Raw genomic sequence first — 13,972 nt, 5'->3', positions numbered from 1 at the left:
TTGATGACGTAAAAAAAAAAGCTAACACTCATATATATAACTTCTAACAATTTCACTTTTTAAAGATTGATTGCTTCTAAATGTCTTTAAGAATAATGTAGAAGTTAAACTCCTAATCAATTAAGATTTACTGTTTAGATGTTTGAGTTTAGAATGTATCTCCACATGAGTTGATTACTTTTAAGTGTTACATCAAATTGCATGTGGGTCGATTAAAGAAAGGTACCCATAAGCTTTTTAGAAGATATAAACAGACAAGTGCAAAAAAGCAGAAAAAGAGGAGAAGAAGCCTAACTGTTTGGCTAATTACCCCAAGGTACCATAAAAAGTAGTAACATTTCCTAGGTTAAGTTCACAAATGGCTTTAAAAGGTGTGTTCTTGATTTTTTAGACTCACTCCGCATAAGTTCAAGATATTTCAAGACAGTGAACCTACTTAATTAATCATAAATTCTATCTTATAGGTAAAAGTTAGAACTTATACAACACATCATTTTACTGCATTTCTTAACTAACAATATTATCTATATATCCTTAACGAAACCCCCCAAAAGAAGAAAAAACACAAAGGGTCCAAAGAATATCACTATAGATCATTATGTGGTTGTGCAATGATCCATTTGACTGTCCCATTTAGAATTTGAAATACGTAAGAGAGGATCCCACCATAAAATAAAGCTACGTACTATAGCTGATATATAATAGAGAGTCACTATACTTTCCTTTTTATCACCCACTAATAAATACTATATATTATGTATATATCAACAAAGAAAGCTTAGATGCGAAGGAACTTCCCTCCACTCAAAATTACTAAACCCTAAAAATATAGTATAGCAAAAAACAAAAAGAGAATGTTAGAAGAAAAAAAAATTAATTAAGTGATCTCTCTATAATATGCTATAGCTACTTCCCCCTTTTATGTTTTTCCTTCATCTTCTTTCTCTTTTCCTTTCCTTTCCTTTCTTTTTATTGGGGCTATGGTATTCTCTTTAGTCTGATTTTCTCCCACCACATATTTCCAAAAAAACTTATCAACCTTTTTATATAAAAGAGATAAAGATCAAAGAGATCAAAGAAAGAAAATATCATGGTTTTCTCATCTTTTCCTGTGTATCTAGATCATCCCAATTTGCATCAGGTATGGATTTAAATCTTTAATCCTCAACCAAAAAGAGAACAAGTAATATTCATATTCTCTAGTACTATATAGTCTTGTTCTTGAATATACTAGGTATTATTGCCATTAGATTATGAGTACTTAAAAACATAGAGTGAAATTCCCTAACTTTGCTTCTTTTTGACGATGTTTTATTTTAGTTACAACAGCCAGACGGCCATCAACAAGGAAATACTGGGCTGGAGAATCCAACTCTGCAGCCCCCACCTATGCAGGTGGGGGCTAGTCCGGGCTCAATCAGACCAGGTTCTATGGTGGATCGAGCCCGGTTAGCTAAGATTCCACTACCGGAAGCTGGATTAAAGTGTCCAAGGTGTGATTCAACAAACACAAAGTTCTGCTACTTCAACAACTACAACCTTTCCCAACCAAGACACTTCTGCAAGACCTGTCGCCGGTACTGGACTAGAGGGGGCGCCTTGAGAAGCGTGCCGGTAGGAGGAGGATGCCGGAGGAACAAGAGAAGCAAAAGTAGTAACAACAACAGCTCAAAGACAGCTGGCAGTAATGTCAATACTAATATTATTGCTTCGGGTACTTCAACAAGTGCAAGTCCTTCAAGCTGCAGCACGGAAATAATGAATGGTCGCCATCACTTCCCTCATGAGCAACCACCGCAGTTAACTCCTCTCATGGCTGCTTTCCAAAACCTTAATCATCACTATGGCGGATTTCAACCTCCTCCTTTGGTTTCAACACACCATGGGAATGGAACCGGTCATCATCATGAAATGGGATTTCAAATAGGGAGTAATACAAATAATTTACCTGTACCCTCAGGAGGAGGATCTGATCATCAGTGGAGATTACCATCTTTGGCAGCAAACACAAATTTGTACCCTTTTCAACATGGTACTGATCAAGGAATTCATGAATCATCATCTGTTAACAATAATAATAATATTAATGCTCATGATGACCAAGGGTTAAATTCGACCAAACAGTTTTTGGGAACAATGGAAAATAATAGTAATCAATATTGGGGTGGAAACGCATGGACAGGGTTTTCTGGATTAAACTCATCTTCTTCAGCAAGCCATCTACTTTGATTTCAATCATGTAAGTCAATTTGTGTACTTGACTCTCAACGATTAAAATGTTGTATGTGTTGGGAGGGGGGTCTAAATTAGATATATAGTATACTGGGGGCATATTTAAGTCTTTGTTATTCCTTGGTCATTATCACCACTTGTAATTTTACTGGATGTTTTTTTTCTTTATAACTTAGGTGTGTGAAGTTGTATTGTGAGTTTTAATTTGGGTTCTGACATTATAATTAATCTGTTTCCATGAAATATATGTTATATATATGTTAATGTTGTTTAATTTCTGATAATTTAACTCATTTTACCATCTCAAGTGATCACAACCCTAGTCAATTATCATATCTGGAGTTGATCTCTTAGAGCGTGGTTACTCAACTGATAATTATTAGGAGTATTTCAGAAAGCCAATTCTTTTGGTTGAAAAGAGTTCAAGCAAGAAGGATAACTTTCTGAGATATATAACTATTTAGTTGATTGACTTGAGAAATTAGTGTTTCTTTTGTTGAATTCAGTGTTAATTCTCAGTATGTTCACTATCTATGAAGTTGTATCCCTTGAGTAAAAAGTATACTACTATATTTATTTTTCTTATTTGATGAAGTGTTAAAATTCATCAATTTCAATCTTCATTAATTATCTGAAATGTACTAATGTTACTAATGGTCAAGTAATCTTTCATCATTGATTTGCTTTGTTGGCCATTAGACTCTTCAAAAAAGAATCGACAGGTGCATGTTGAATACTTCAAAAATAGTGCATATTTAAAGAATTTGGTCAAGATTAAGTAATTGTGAGTTTCACTGCAACATGATATGATCTTCCATATAACCATAGTCCTTTTTTGATTTTTTTATTATATAACCATAGTCATTTTACATGGTCATCAATTTAGTATGAACAGTTTGATTTTCCATGCTAGTAGCTATAGATGGTGATATTCTCTTAGCTAGGGTGCTACTTTTGTATACTATATGTTATTGGATTAAATTCTAAAATTTCTGCATGGTCATATATTTTCAGTTGATTGTTACAAATGATTATATTTTTATATATATGATAAGAATAGGAAAATAGAGAGAAGTGAGATTCCTTGTCGGTTGTGAGTGGGATAAGTGGTGCTTGACAAGATTTAGCAACAAACAAAAGAAGGAAGAAAAAATTAAAAAGAAAGATGAAAAAAAGCATTAGTCAAAGAAAGAAAACGCCAAAGTTTCCACTAAAAACCATGCAAATGTTTTACTACTACCACATGTTTGTACCCAAAACACAAGAAAAATCCAATCACTGATAACTCAAAAGAAGGAAAAGTGAGGATTCTCTCATAATAATCTGAGTGTCATCATCATTTTTCCGTTAAAAGAGAAAGAAGAAGAAGTTAAGAGAATTAATACTACTTCATCATTGACATGATATCATCCCCACGCTCATTCATTAATTCATGCAGCTAAATTAACTCTACTCTAGCTATACCTAGGTCAAACCTCTTTATTCTTTGTCGTTAACTTCATCTTTTTAATTACATGAACAGGAAAAAGAGCATATAATTACTTCAGTAGTTCATTTTTACCTGTTCAGTATTAAATTGATACAATATTTTTAAGGGAGCAATAAATAAAATGATAATTTTACTATAAAATCACTCTTTGAATATATATAATTTAATTCAGTATTTTGAAAAATAACTATAATTAATAACAAGGATAATAAGTTAAGAATTAAGTGATAAATTATGTCTTGATTTCCTAAGGTGAATAAGCACCCCCCTATAAGAAACACAAAGAATTAACGGGACAAAATTATATAGCTAAACAACAAAAAAAATCCATACTTATCTCATTTATCTATGGTTTAGTGATGGATTACAAAAAAATTCAATTAGGTTGAAGCTTATTAGCTGAGGATTACTGATAAATTTCATAGTTAATGCTATACTTTTTAGTATTATATATTAACTAAAGCTAGAAATCTATTTTTAATATGATGGACAAATAAAAATAGACGGAGAACGTACTTACTAGTAAAATATCATCCGGAGAGTTGGTGGTCTAAAAAGATAAAGGGTAAGTCCAGAGGAAGGAATTTTTTTTTACTTTTGCAATGGCCAATGCTACATCTCGAGCTACGAGGGTTTTGAATAAAGCGATATGGCCCCGCTGAGTCTTTTAACCCCTTAGGTAAAAAAATAAATATAAAGCTGATACTATATATTTATCACAAAAAAGCAACGCTTTAGTTTACCCCATCTGCATCTTTCTTATTTCCACGTAGAATCTGATTCAAAATTTTGAATTTGATGGTGTAATGTTAAATAGCTAGAAAATTTGGTCAGAAATTTAAAAAATTTATAATATTTTTTGTTATTTTAAAAGAAACTGATCATTTTTTCATTTTTTAATTAAAAGGAATTAAAGTTAAAAAGGTAAAAATGTTCAAAAAGATAAAAATAAGAGAAGGTCTGAAATATATCCGAACTCTGACCGAAATTGTTGTAACAATACCGAACTTTGGAAAGAACCTTTTACCCCATGCACTATTTAATACTCCCTCCGTCCACAATTGTTTGGCAGGTATACTAAAAATAGATGTCCAAGATTAATTGTCAATTTAAACAATCAAGAAATAATTAGTCAATTTTTTCCAATTCTGCCCTTAATGATAGTGTAGTTCAATTGAAAAGTTATGTGGACTTTTGGTATTCTTGGTATAGTAGTGTTATATTAGTCAAATTACACCTTGTATTAAATTTTCCTTGAAGGGTGTGCATGACCTTACCCTGACAAACAATTGTGGACGGAGGGAGTAGTGTATTTCAAAAGGTATATATGTGTCCACGTGGACATCATAATTAAATATTGCATCATTATAAATAGTAATGTGTCCAGTGGGCACATATATACCTTTAAAATACACTATTAAATAGTGCAGGGGGTAAAAGGTCCACCATAAAGTTTGGTATCGTAACAGCAATTTCGGCCAAAATTGGAATATTTTTCAGACTTTTTTCCCTAAAAATAACATAGGTAAAATACCATTCTGGCCAAAAGAATTTTTCCATAATGAAATTTATGTAATATTTTGTATGTACATCTATAAATGCTCTGTATTTAAAAAAAAATAAAAAATTCTAGTCTATCTAGAAAAATAACGACATATTTCTTATTTAGAAACAATTTAATTCTATAGTTTTATTTTATCGTTTGATAATTTATCGTCATACAAATGAATGTAGTAACTTTTTTAAGATAACAAGTTTCAATTTTTTTAATTTACTTCTTCCTTCTTAATTAAGATTTTGGGTATATACTCAAATATTGTTATATAAATTGGGATGGGGAAGTAATAAACTACGCTAGTTTTTTTTTGCTAAACTGCGCCAATGGCATGATGCCTCATGTTCCATCCTCAAATGGAAACACCCCAACAAAGAAGAAAATTAAACATGTTTCTTCTCTAGGTATTATTATCAAGTTAGCAGCAGGAAACGACAAATTGGAGAAGCAAGAAGGTAGCTTATGGGTTCGGTTAAATTTAGTAACTTTGATTTCAAATTTTATATTTTAAGAAATTTATTAAACAAATGTAATTAAATTATTATTTCGAAATTCGATAACTTAAAAAATATAAAATTTTAAATTCATAAACTTTAAATCTTAACTCGCTGGGTTGCTTTAATATAGTTTGGGCGGAGGATTTAGTAGTACATACATTGGAGTGGAAGCAACAAAGTAAAGGGTAATGTGTGTAAATGTAATACATAGGCATGAAATTGTTCTTTTCATGCGGCCCACCTCCGGGCATGGATAAGCGTGATATGTTTTATCTTTTTGCTATTCTGTTTCCCCTCATCCACCTTTCACTTTTTCTACACTACATTATCTTTTGTTTCTTTTTTCCCCTAAATGTAAAGGCTCAAGACCTAACGTTTTGTAATTAATGGCAGGTTTTTAAATCCTAAAAATATTCCGTCTTAGATACTTACGCAATTTTGTGTCGGGTAAAAAAATCATCTTGCACCACATGCCATCTCATTCTAGCGGGGTCATATTTTAATTTATCCGTTAATGCGAGAAAAACAGATTAATCTATTTAGTGTGAAGATATAATCGTTATAACGTTACATGAAAAAGATATTTAAATCATGTAGTACTATACTAACCAATTCACACCCAAAAAAATAGAGTAATTTGAACCTTTATCAATTCAAATCACGTTAACAACTCTATGAAAATTGAATTTGGGCTTTAAGACTCCAAAGCGGTAAGTATGGGCCTAAATGCAAACAAATAGTTCTAGCGAAGGTGTGCGGGTTATGAATCTAACTGGACTTCAGTTACAGTGATGATTCTCTCTTTAAGGCCCAGCCTAATGGTTTGAATTGCTAAAGAAAGTCTAAGCTGTGTAATCAAGTCATACCGACCACCAAAAATTGTGAATGGGGTAAGTATTCTTTCATCATCTTCACTTGAGCTCCGACCGATAGTGAAATAGTCTTTTGATCAGGGGCGGAGCTACACTTTTGTTATGGACACCCTTCGTCATAAAATTATATTATATATATAAGTAAAATAATATATTATAAAGTAATTAAATAACATATTTTGAACTCACCTGACACAGCAATGTGTTGTGGTCATGTAGTTTCAAGCTCTTGAAAGAGCCAAGACTCACAAACTTAAAGCGTTTGCATGTTCGAATCTCACTGGCAGGCTCACCTTAGCAATGCAATTTAATTTTAATTAAATTTTTTCAATTTTTAAAAAGAGCAAGGTCAATTTTTGAAATTTCTGACTCCGCCACTACTTTTGATAGGAAGTGTTACTGTTACTTTTAAAAATAGTTTCTTAATCTCAGTTCTCATGTTTGTTCCAAAGTAAGTGTCGCCTTAGGTATTCAGGATAAAAAATTTCTATGTTCTTTCAACTATAGTCTTATACTCTATCTTATTAATAGTGTTCAATTTTCAAGAAATACTTATTAAATATGGATGGTTTAGTAAACTACTCCCGCTGTCCAACAATAGTTATCCACTATTGACTTGACACACCTCTTAATAAAACTATAAATAAAAGGGTAATTTTACTATATCATCCTTTGAATATAATAAATTGTTGGACATCTATTTTTAGTATAGTGGACAAGTATTAGTGAACGGAGGAGTATACGTTATATTTATTAATTTCTGAATGAACGTATTTTTTTCTAAAGTAACACTTACTTTTGGACAGAAGAAATATTTGCTATAAAATCCATATTTATAATATTTAATATTAAATCTTAGACAATTATTTGTAAAATATGTAATTAACAAAACATAACTAGTATTATCAATTTTTTCTTCAAGTTGCTACGATTCCACAAAAATGTTGTGTGGATAGGTCAAACACGGCTACGTAATAGCACGTCTCCAGAACATTCCAATACCCATTAAACACGTTCAAATATTTCCCTTGATTGGTCAGATTTAGAAAAAAGAACATTCTAGAAACGTAACACGCACACAAAACGCCTAACCCGAACCCATTATATACTCTTTCTCTTCCTCCTTCTCTTCATATCTCATTCACTACTTTCTTCTTTCTTCACAAACCTCATTTACTCTTTTAGCTCTCTATTTTTTTCTTCTCTGATAACCGTCGCCGTTTAAAGCAATGGCCGGAAAAGGTGAAGGACCGGCGATCGGAATTGATTTGGGGACTACGTATTCTTGTGTCGGCGTTTGGCAACATGATCGTGTGGAGATTATCGCTAATGATCAAGGAAACAGAACTACACCATCTTATGTTGGATTCACTGACACTGAACGTCTCATTGGTGACGCTGCTAAGAATCAGGTCGCCATGAATCCGATTAACACCGTTTTCGGTAAGCTTTTGAATTTTCGATCTAATCATTTCTTATACATTTGTTGTTGTTTTGAGTAATATGCTTCTTGATGAGTGGTATATCTAGTATGTTTGTGATTTGTTGCGAGATCGAGCCTGATGATCAATGACGTGATGTGATTCGTTTAGCTTGGTTTGTATAAGTCAGTATTATTTTAGCGAGTACCTTAACAGTCCACAATCACGTACAAAAATGAATTATATGTGGCCATGTCCAGTAAAACGGAACTGCATTGTCCTGATCTCGAGTCTGAATTATACTATAATCTGTCTGGTGAATTAGTTGAGGTGTAGGCAAGTTGATATGATATTAGTACTATTAATAAGCAGTCTGGTATATGAATAGTGGAATAAAAACGTGTAGTGAGCCTATAAGCTCGGCACTGGTGCTATGAGTGAATTAATCAGGCAATCTGACATGAGATGAGAACATCTTTGTTATTAGGAACAAAATGGATAAGACCGATCTGCCTTATACATCATGAGAATTTGACTGAATGGAGTGCATCAGTGTAAATTGGTGTGTGAATTTAATTGGATTTGTAATGTAGGTCTGGTCACTGGTGTGACAGATGTTGATTCTTATTGGTGATGTTGAATTTGATATTGTGGCACTCTTTTGTTTCCTTAGTTGCTTAGTACTGGGAATCGTGGGATTTTTGGCATTATTTTTATCTGGAAGTATATCATTGCTAGTCGTGCAGTGTTTACATGATTTCAGTTTTGGTATACATCTAGTGCTCACTGTGCTTTCAATTGGCAGATGCAAAGCGGCTTATTGGTAGGAGGTTCAGTGATGCTTCTGTACAGGAAGACATGAAATTGTGGCCTTTCAAGGTTATTCCTGGGCCTGGCGATAAGCCAATGATTGTTGTTACCTATAAGGGTGAAGAGAAGGAATTTGCTGCTGAAGAAATCTCTTCTATGGTGCTGACAAAGATGAAGGAAATCGCAGAGGCCTTCCTTGGATCTACTGTGAAAAATGCTGTGGTGACTGTGCCAGCCTACTTCAATGACTCACAACGCCAAGCTACAAAGGATGCAGGAGTTATTTCTGGACTAGATGTCATGCGTATTATTAATGAACCAACAGCTGCTGCCATTGCCTATGGATTGGACAAAAAGGCTACTAGTGTAGGTGAGAAGAACGTGCTTATATTCGATCTTGGTGGTGGTACTTTTGATGTATCCCTCCTCACTATTGAAGAGGGTATCTTTGAGGTGAAGGCCACAGCAGGAGACACTCACCTTGGAGGTGAGGATTTTGATAACAGAATGGTGAACCATTTCGTTCAGGAATTCAAGAGAAAGCACAAGAAGGATATTAGTGGTAACCCAAGAGCTCTAAGAAGACTAAGGACAGCTTGTGAGAGGGCTAAGAGAACTCTCTCTTCCACTGCTCAGACAACAATTGAAATTGATTCCCTGTATGAGGGAGTTGACTTCTATTCTACCATTACCCGTGCCAGATTCGAGGAGTTGAACATGGATCTCTTCAGGAAGTGTATGGAACCAGTTGAGAAATGTTTAAGGGATGCCAAGATGGACAAGAGCACCGTTCATGATGTTGTTCTTGTAGGTGGATCCACTAGAATTCCCAAGGTGCAGCAGTTGTTGCAAGACTTCTTCAACGGCAAGGAGCTCTGCAAGAGCATCAACCCAGATGAGGCTGTTGCCTATGGTGCTGCTGTGCAAGCTGCTATTCTCAGTGGAGAAGGTAATGAAAAGGTCCAAGACTTGCTGCTTTTGGATGTCACGCCACTTTCTCTTGGGTTAGAAACTGCAGGTGGTGTGATGACTGTCTTGATTCCAAGGAACACCACAATTCCTACCAAGAAAGAGCAGGTATTTTCCACCTACTCTGATAACCAACCCGGAGTATTGATTCAGGTGTTTGAAGGTGAGAGAGCAAGAACCAGAGACAACAATCTGTTGGGTAAATTTGAGCTCTCTGGTATTCCCCCTGCTCCTAGGGGTGTGCCTCAGATCACGGTCTGTTTCGACATTGATGCAAATGGTATCTTGAATGTCTCTGCTGAGGACAAGACTACTGGACAGAAGAACAAGATCACAATTACCAATGACAAGGGTAGGTTGTCAAAGGAAGAAATTGAGAAGATGGTCCAGGAAGCTGAGAAGTACAAGGCAGAAGATGAAGAACTCAAGAAGAAGGTGGAGGCCAAAAATTCATTGGAGAACTACGCTTATAACATGAGAAACACAGTGAAGGATGAGAAAATTGGTTCTAAGCTTAGCTCGGATGACAAGAAAAAGATTGAGGATGCCGTCGATCAGGCAATTTCATGGCTTGAGAGCAACCAGCTTGCAGAAGTTGATGAGTTTGAGGACAAGATGAAGGAGGTCGAGGGCATCTGTAATCCCATCATTGCAAAGATGTACCAGGGTGCTGGTGGTGATGCAGGTGTTCCTATGGATGATGATGCTCCACCATCTGGTGGCAGCAGTGCAGGACCTAAGATTGAGGAGGTTGATTAAGCGGTTGATAAAAGATTCTAGTAGTTGGTTTCATTTTCCTTAGTATAGTTTAGTAGATTACTTTGAACTGGCTCTTATTTCAAGTTTTGTCATGTGAATTTCATACTGATGTTTTAAAATCGCGATACCGAGTCTTGCTGTTTAATACATACTCTTTTTGGATGTCTATTCGAACTTAATTTTTTAATTTTTTCCTACTAACCAGGAACCAGGAACAAACTAACAACTGGCCGAAAAGACAATTTGATTAGCAAATATTCTGCCACAACTATCAAACAAAAGCCATAACCTGGAAAAAAATTACGCAGATATTTGTCGGGAGTCTTGCTGCTGCAATTTATTAAGTTAAGCATGCCTAATAAATGAGTTGATTCAAAACCATGAGTTCTCTCGTTAACATTTTTTGTTTTCCCCATCAATTGCATAATATGCTATTGCTGTTGTTTTTTCTTTGGCTATTATTGCTTTTGAATAAGCAATTCAAGTACAAATCAAAGGCCATTGATCCGTAATTTTCAGGTACAAATCATGCCTTATCCCCTCACCCCACAACTTGGTGGCTTTTGATCTTAAATAAATTAGTTGATATTGCTGGAGCTCATGTTCTCAGAATCCTTCACTTTGAAACATAGTTTATAGCCGATGACAACAAACATGTTAACTGTCCGTAATACAGCAAAACCAAATGAGTAAATATTCCTTCATAGTTAGAAGGAAAAAGTCATATCCTGCCTACACTATTTGATGGCTCATCGGAAGCAACTCACTGAAACTTCCCCAGAGAAAAGGGGAAGTTTTGAAACATAGTCATAGCCAGCTCTCTAAAGCTATGACATGGTAAGGCTTTTTATTGAGTTCAAATGCATGCTAAAATTACACACCAAAGCACAATACTGTAGCTTATGTTGTACACAAGCAATTTGATACAAACTACCTTCTTCCCCTGTTAAGCCTTTGGAGGTGATAATTAATGCTACCCCAAGGCTTTCTGTTTTTGCCCTATAAAAAAGGTGTATCACAGGTCAATGTTAATGGGGGAGCATATGAAACCATATGGAGTACTATTTGTGGCAAGCAAATGAATAAAACCATATATTTTTTCTAAATAACAATAAATAGAAAGTAAACAGGGTTTGAGAATATATACATACCTGAGCCTCCATGCATGCACTTAAAAGTGATTTTTGCCTGCTGCATTTATCGTCCTTGTTATGATTTAGAGTCAAACAATTAAGAAATGTGACTATATCCTTCACGCAAGGTTTTTGGAGACTTCCAAAGTTCTTCGGGTTTATGAATAAGGTACCGGCTTTGCGGCCCATCCTTCAGCAGTTCAAACTATAAAGTATAAAAGACAAGATCATGCTAGGTATAGCAGGAAATAAGATCTGCAGGGGGGCTAATAGGAGAAAATCACAGGTAAATGCAAGCATCTAGCGGAGTAGTCATATAAGATTACAATCTTTCTGGGAAAAAGACGAGCACAACGAACTATATTTTCAGAAAACTGAGAACACTAATTTCACTTAGGTTTGCCAAACAAGTAACGCTCAACGATTAAAAGCAACCTACAAACATGTGCACGTAGAACAAAATGAGATTTGGTGATAGTAATTTTACCAAGTATATAGTATGCCCACAAATCCATTCATTTCATAGCCAAAGTTTAGTGTTGGATGCCATATTTAACTTGTGTGAAGGCAATACCTATTAGGCATTAGCTACTTGCTACCATTGTCAGCACAATAACTGCACTCCAGCTCTGATCAGTCCCTTAAGCCACTAAATGTATCTTTTCTTAAACCTTTCAGTCCCATAATTCTCCTCCCTCACTGAAATGACAACGAAACTTGATTCCTATTTTACTTTTCGAATTGGCTTGAGGTATTAGAAGAAACCATACCTTTTTGTCAAAGCATTGCCTGTTATTTGACATAGTCACATATAGTGGCAAAGCAAGGGTTATTTGACATAGTCACATATAGTGGCAAAGCAAAGGTTTTCACTAAGAGGTGTCAAAATAAGAAAGAGTAAACCCACAAATAAGACAAGAGGAATCAATATATGGAGTAGTATATAAACATAAAAAAAACTCTTTTACCTAAGGGGTGTCAACCATTGTATGGGGAAAAACTTATCATTATTATCTATATCGATTATCAAGTTCTCAAATGTCGTATTTTTTTTGTTTTGATAACCGAGAGTCACTGGCACATATATGGGTCTGCCCCTCTACCCTTCTTCACTTATATAGCAGCCTTTTGCATATGTCAGGATTCAAACTCATGACGAGCATCTAACCCACACATCACTCTTACCACTAGACCAAAGCCCTGGGGCCTCTAATGTCCTATCTTAAACTCAATATCCTACATGAATGGACTTTTTTTGTTGCAAGAGGTAACTTAATTCAATGCTGTATAATTAATTCTTAAATTTGGAATGTGCATAAAATAGAATTAGTCTTTTGGAGTATCATGACAATAAATTTTATAATTTCCATTCCAGTACTGAATTCTAACAAGGATTACCACCAGAACACTATAAAAATAGGACTTATGGTTCTCTTTTCTCCTAATTATAATCTGTTTGCTTTTGGGTTAGAGAAATATTTTTTTAAAGAAAAACCAGATTATTACGAGTCCAGATTATACATGTCACATGTTTGCAGCCATTATCACATAGAAGCAAATACAATATACAAATGCAGATTAAGTTGTAAAAATTAAGGAAACTTACAACTCCAAATCGATCGCCGGAGAAAAAGATATTCGCCACAGAGGAGATGGAGAAGGTTCGCGACCGAGGGAGAAGAAAGTAGAAACTCAGTGTGTAAATTTCAAAATGGGCCTTAAAACGGGCCAAACTAGAGTTTCAATTTGTAATCAACTTTATGGATGATTTTCACAAATATCTCTGTTAATCGAACAGCAACTTCACATATAGCAAACATAAAAATCATATTTGTATGTTATAACTATAGTTTGCATAATTATGCTCCATAGCAAATCTTATGTTTGTTATGGAGCTTTTGATTTGTATAATTTGCTACAAACATTCAATTTTATACAAATTGTTCAGTTTTGTATAAATTCATTTATATATTGTAATTTATATAATAAGATCTGTATTTGTATAATTATAAGTGTATAGGACGAAAATATATATATTTGTATTTGTATATACACTTTTCTCTCGCTTTATACAAACACAAACGCATTTTATACAGTTTATACCGAAATGTATAAAATGGCTAATTGTATATTGAAAATGGCTAATTGTATATCAAATCAGATGGCAAAAAAAGGGGATGTTTGCTGCGAATTACAATTAAAATAAACTATGACTATAACATTTAATTTGAATTA

At 34.4% G+C, this 13,972-nt stretch overlaps 3 protein-coding genes across 4 annotated transcripts; 2 read left to right on the top strand and 1 right to left on the bottom strand.

Annotated features, from left to right (window-relative positions):
• Positions 1 to 930: 930 nt before the first annotated feature.
• LOC125807344 (dof zinc finger protein DOF3.6-like) lies at positions 931 to 2,457 on the top strand. The gene is made up of 2 exons (XM_049487042.1): positions 931 to 1,141; positions 1,321 to 2,457. Exons 1-2 carry the CDS (start codon positions 1,091 to 1,093, stop codon positions 2,227 to 2,229), a joined length of 960 nt encoding a protein of 319 aa, XP_049342999.1. The 5' UTR covers positions 931 to 1,090; the 3' UTR covers positions 2,230 to 2,457.
• Positions 2,458 to 7,769: 5,312 nt separating this feature from the next.
• Positions 7,770 to 10,731, top strand: LOC125807324 (heat shock cognate 70 kDa protein 1). The gene is made up of 2 exons (XM_049487022.1): positions 7,770 to 8,088; positions 8,872 to 10,731. Exons 1-2 carry the CDS (start codon positions 7,875 to 7,877, stop codon positions 10,602 to 10,604), a joined length of 1,947 nt encoding a protein of 648 aa, XP_049342979.1. The 5' UTR covers positions 7,770 to 7,874; the 3' UTR covers positions 10,605 to 10,731.
• A 599-nt stretch (positions 10,732 to 11,330) lies between these two features.
• On the bottom strand, positions 11,331 to 13,459 carry LOC125807357 (uncharacterized). Of its 2 annotated transcripts, none has more exons than XM_049487056.1 (3): positions 13,344 to 13,459; positions 11,756 to 11,942; positions 11,331 to 11,603 (listed from the first exon to the last, which is right to left on the bottom strand). In XM_049487056.1, the coding sequence occupies exons 2-3, from the start codon at positions 11,924 to 11,926 to the stop codon at positions 11,535 to 11,537; spliced, it is 240 nt and encodes a 79-aa protein (XP_049343013.1). In that variant the 5' UTR covers positions 11,927 to 11,942; positions 13,344 to 13,459; the 3' UTR covers positions 11,331 to 11,534. The 2 variants fall into 2 exon arrangements, with proteins under 2 accessions (XP_049343013.1, XP_049343014.1); XM_049487057.1 differs by having other exon boundaries at positions 11,756 to 11,927; positions 13,344 to 13,440.
• Between the last annotated feature and the right edge of the window lie 513 nt (positions 13,460 to 13,972).

Source organism: Solanum verrucosum, unplaced genomic scaffold (genome assembly GCF_900185275.1).
Source record: "Solanum verrucosum unplaced genomic scaffold, falcon-dt-bn FXZP01000183.1, whole genome shotgun sequence".
In the NCBI taxonomy this organism is placed as follows: Eukaryota; Viridiplantae; Streptophyta; class Magnoliopsida; order Solanales; family Solanaceae; genus Solanum; species Solanum verrucosum.
This window is presented reverse-complemented; position numbering and strand designations above follow the sequence as displayed.

Coding starts and splice junctions, on each gene's coding strand:
- LOC125807344 (XM_049487042.1), top strand. CDS start 1,091: ATGGTTTTCTCATCTTTTCCTGTGTATCTAGATCATCCCAATTTGCAT. Junction 1,142..1,320: donor ATCATCCCAATTTGCATCAG/GTATGGATTTAA, acceptor GTTTTATTTTAG/TTACAACAGCCAGACGGCCA.
- LOC125807324 (XM_049487022.1), top strand. CDS start 7,875: ATGGCCGGAAAAGGTGAAGGACCGGCGATCGGAATTGATTTGGGGACT. Junction 8,089..8,871: donor TCCGATTAACACCGTTTTCG/GTAAGCTTTTGA, acceptor TTCAATTGGCAG/ATGCAAAGCGGCTTATTGGT.
- LOC125807357 (XM_049487056.1), bottom strand. CDS start 11,926: ATGGGCCGCAAAGCCGGTACCTTATTCATAAACCCGAAGAACTTTGGA. Junction 11,604..11,755: donor GTGCATGCATGGAGGCTCAG/GTATGTATATAT, acceptor CCTTTTTTATAG/GGCAAAAACAGAAAGCCTTG.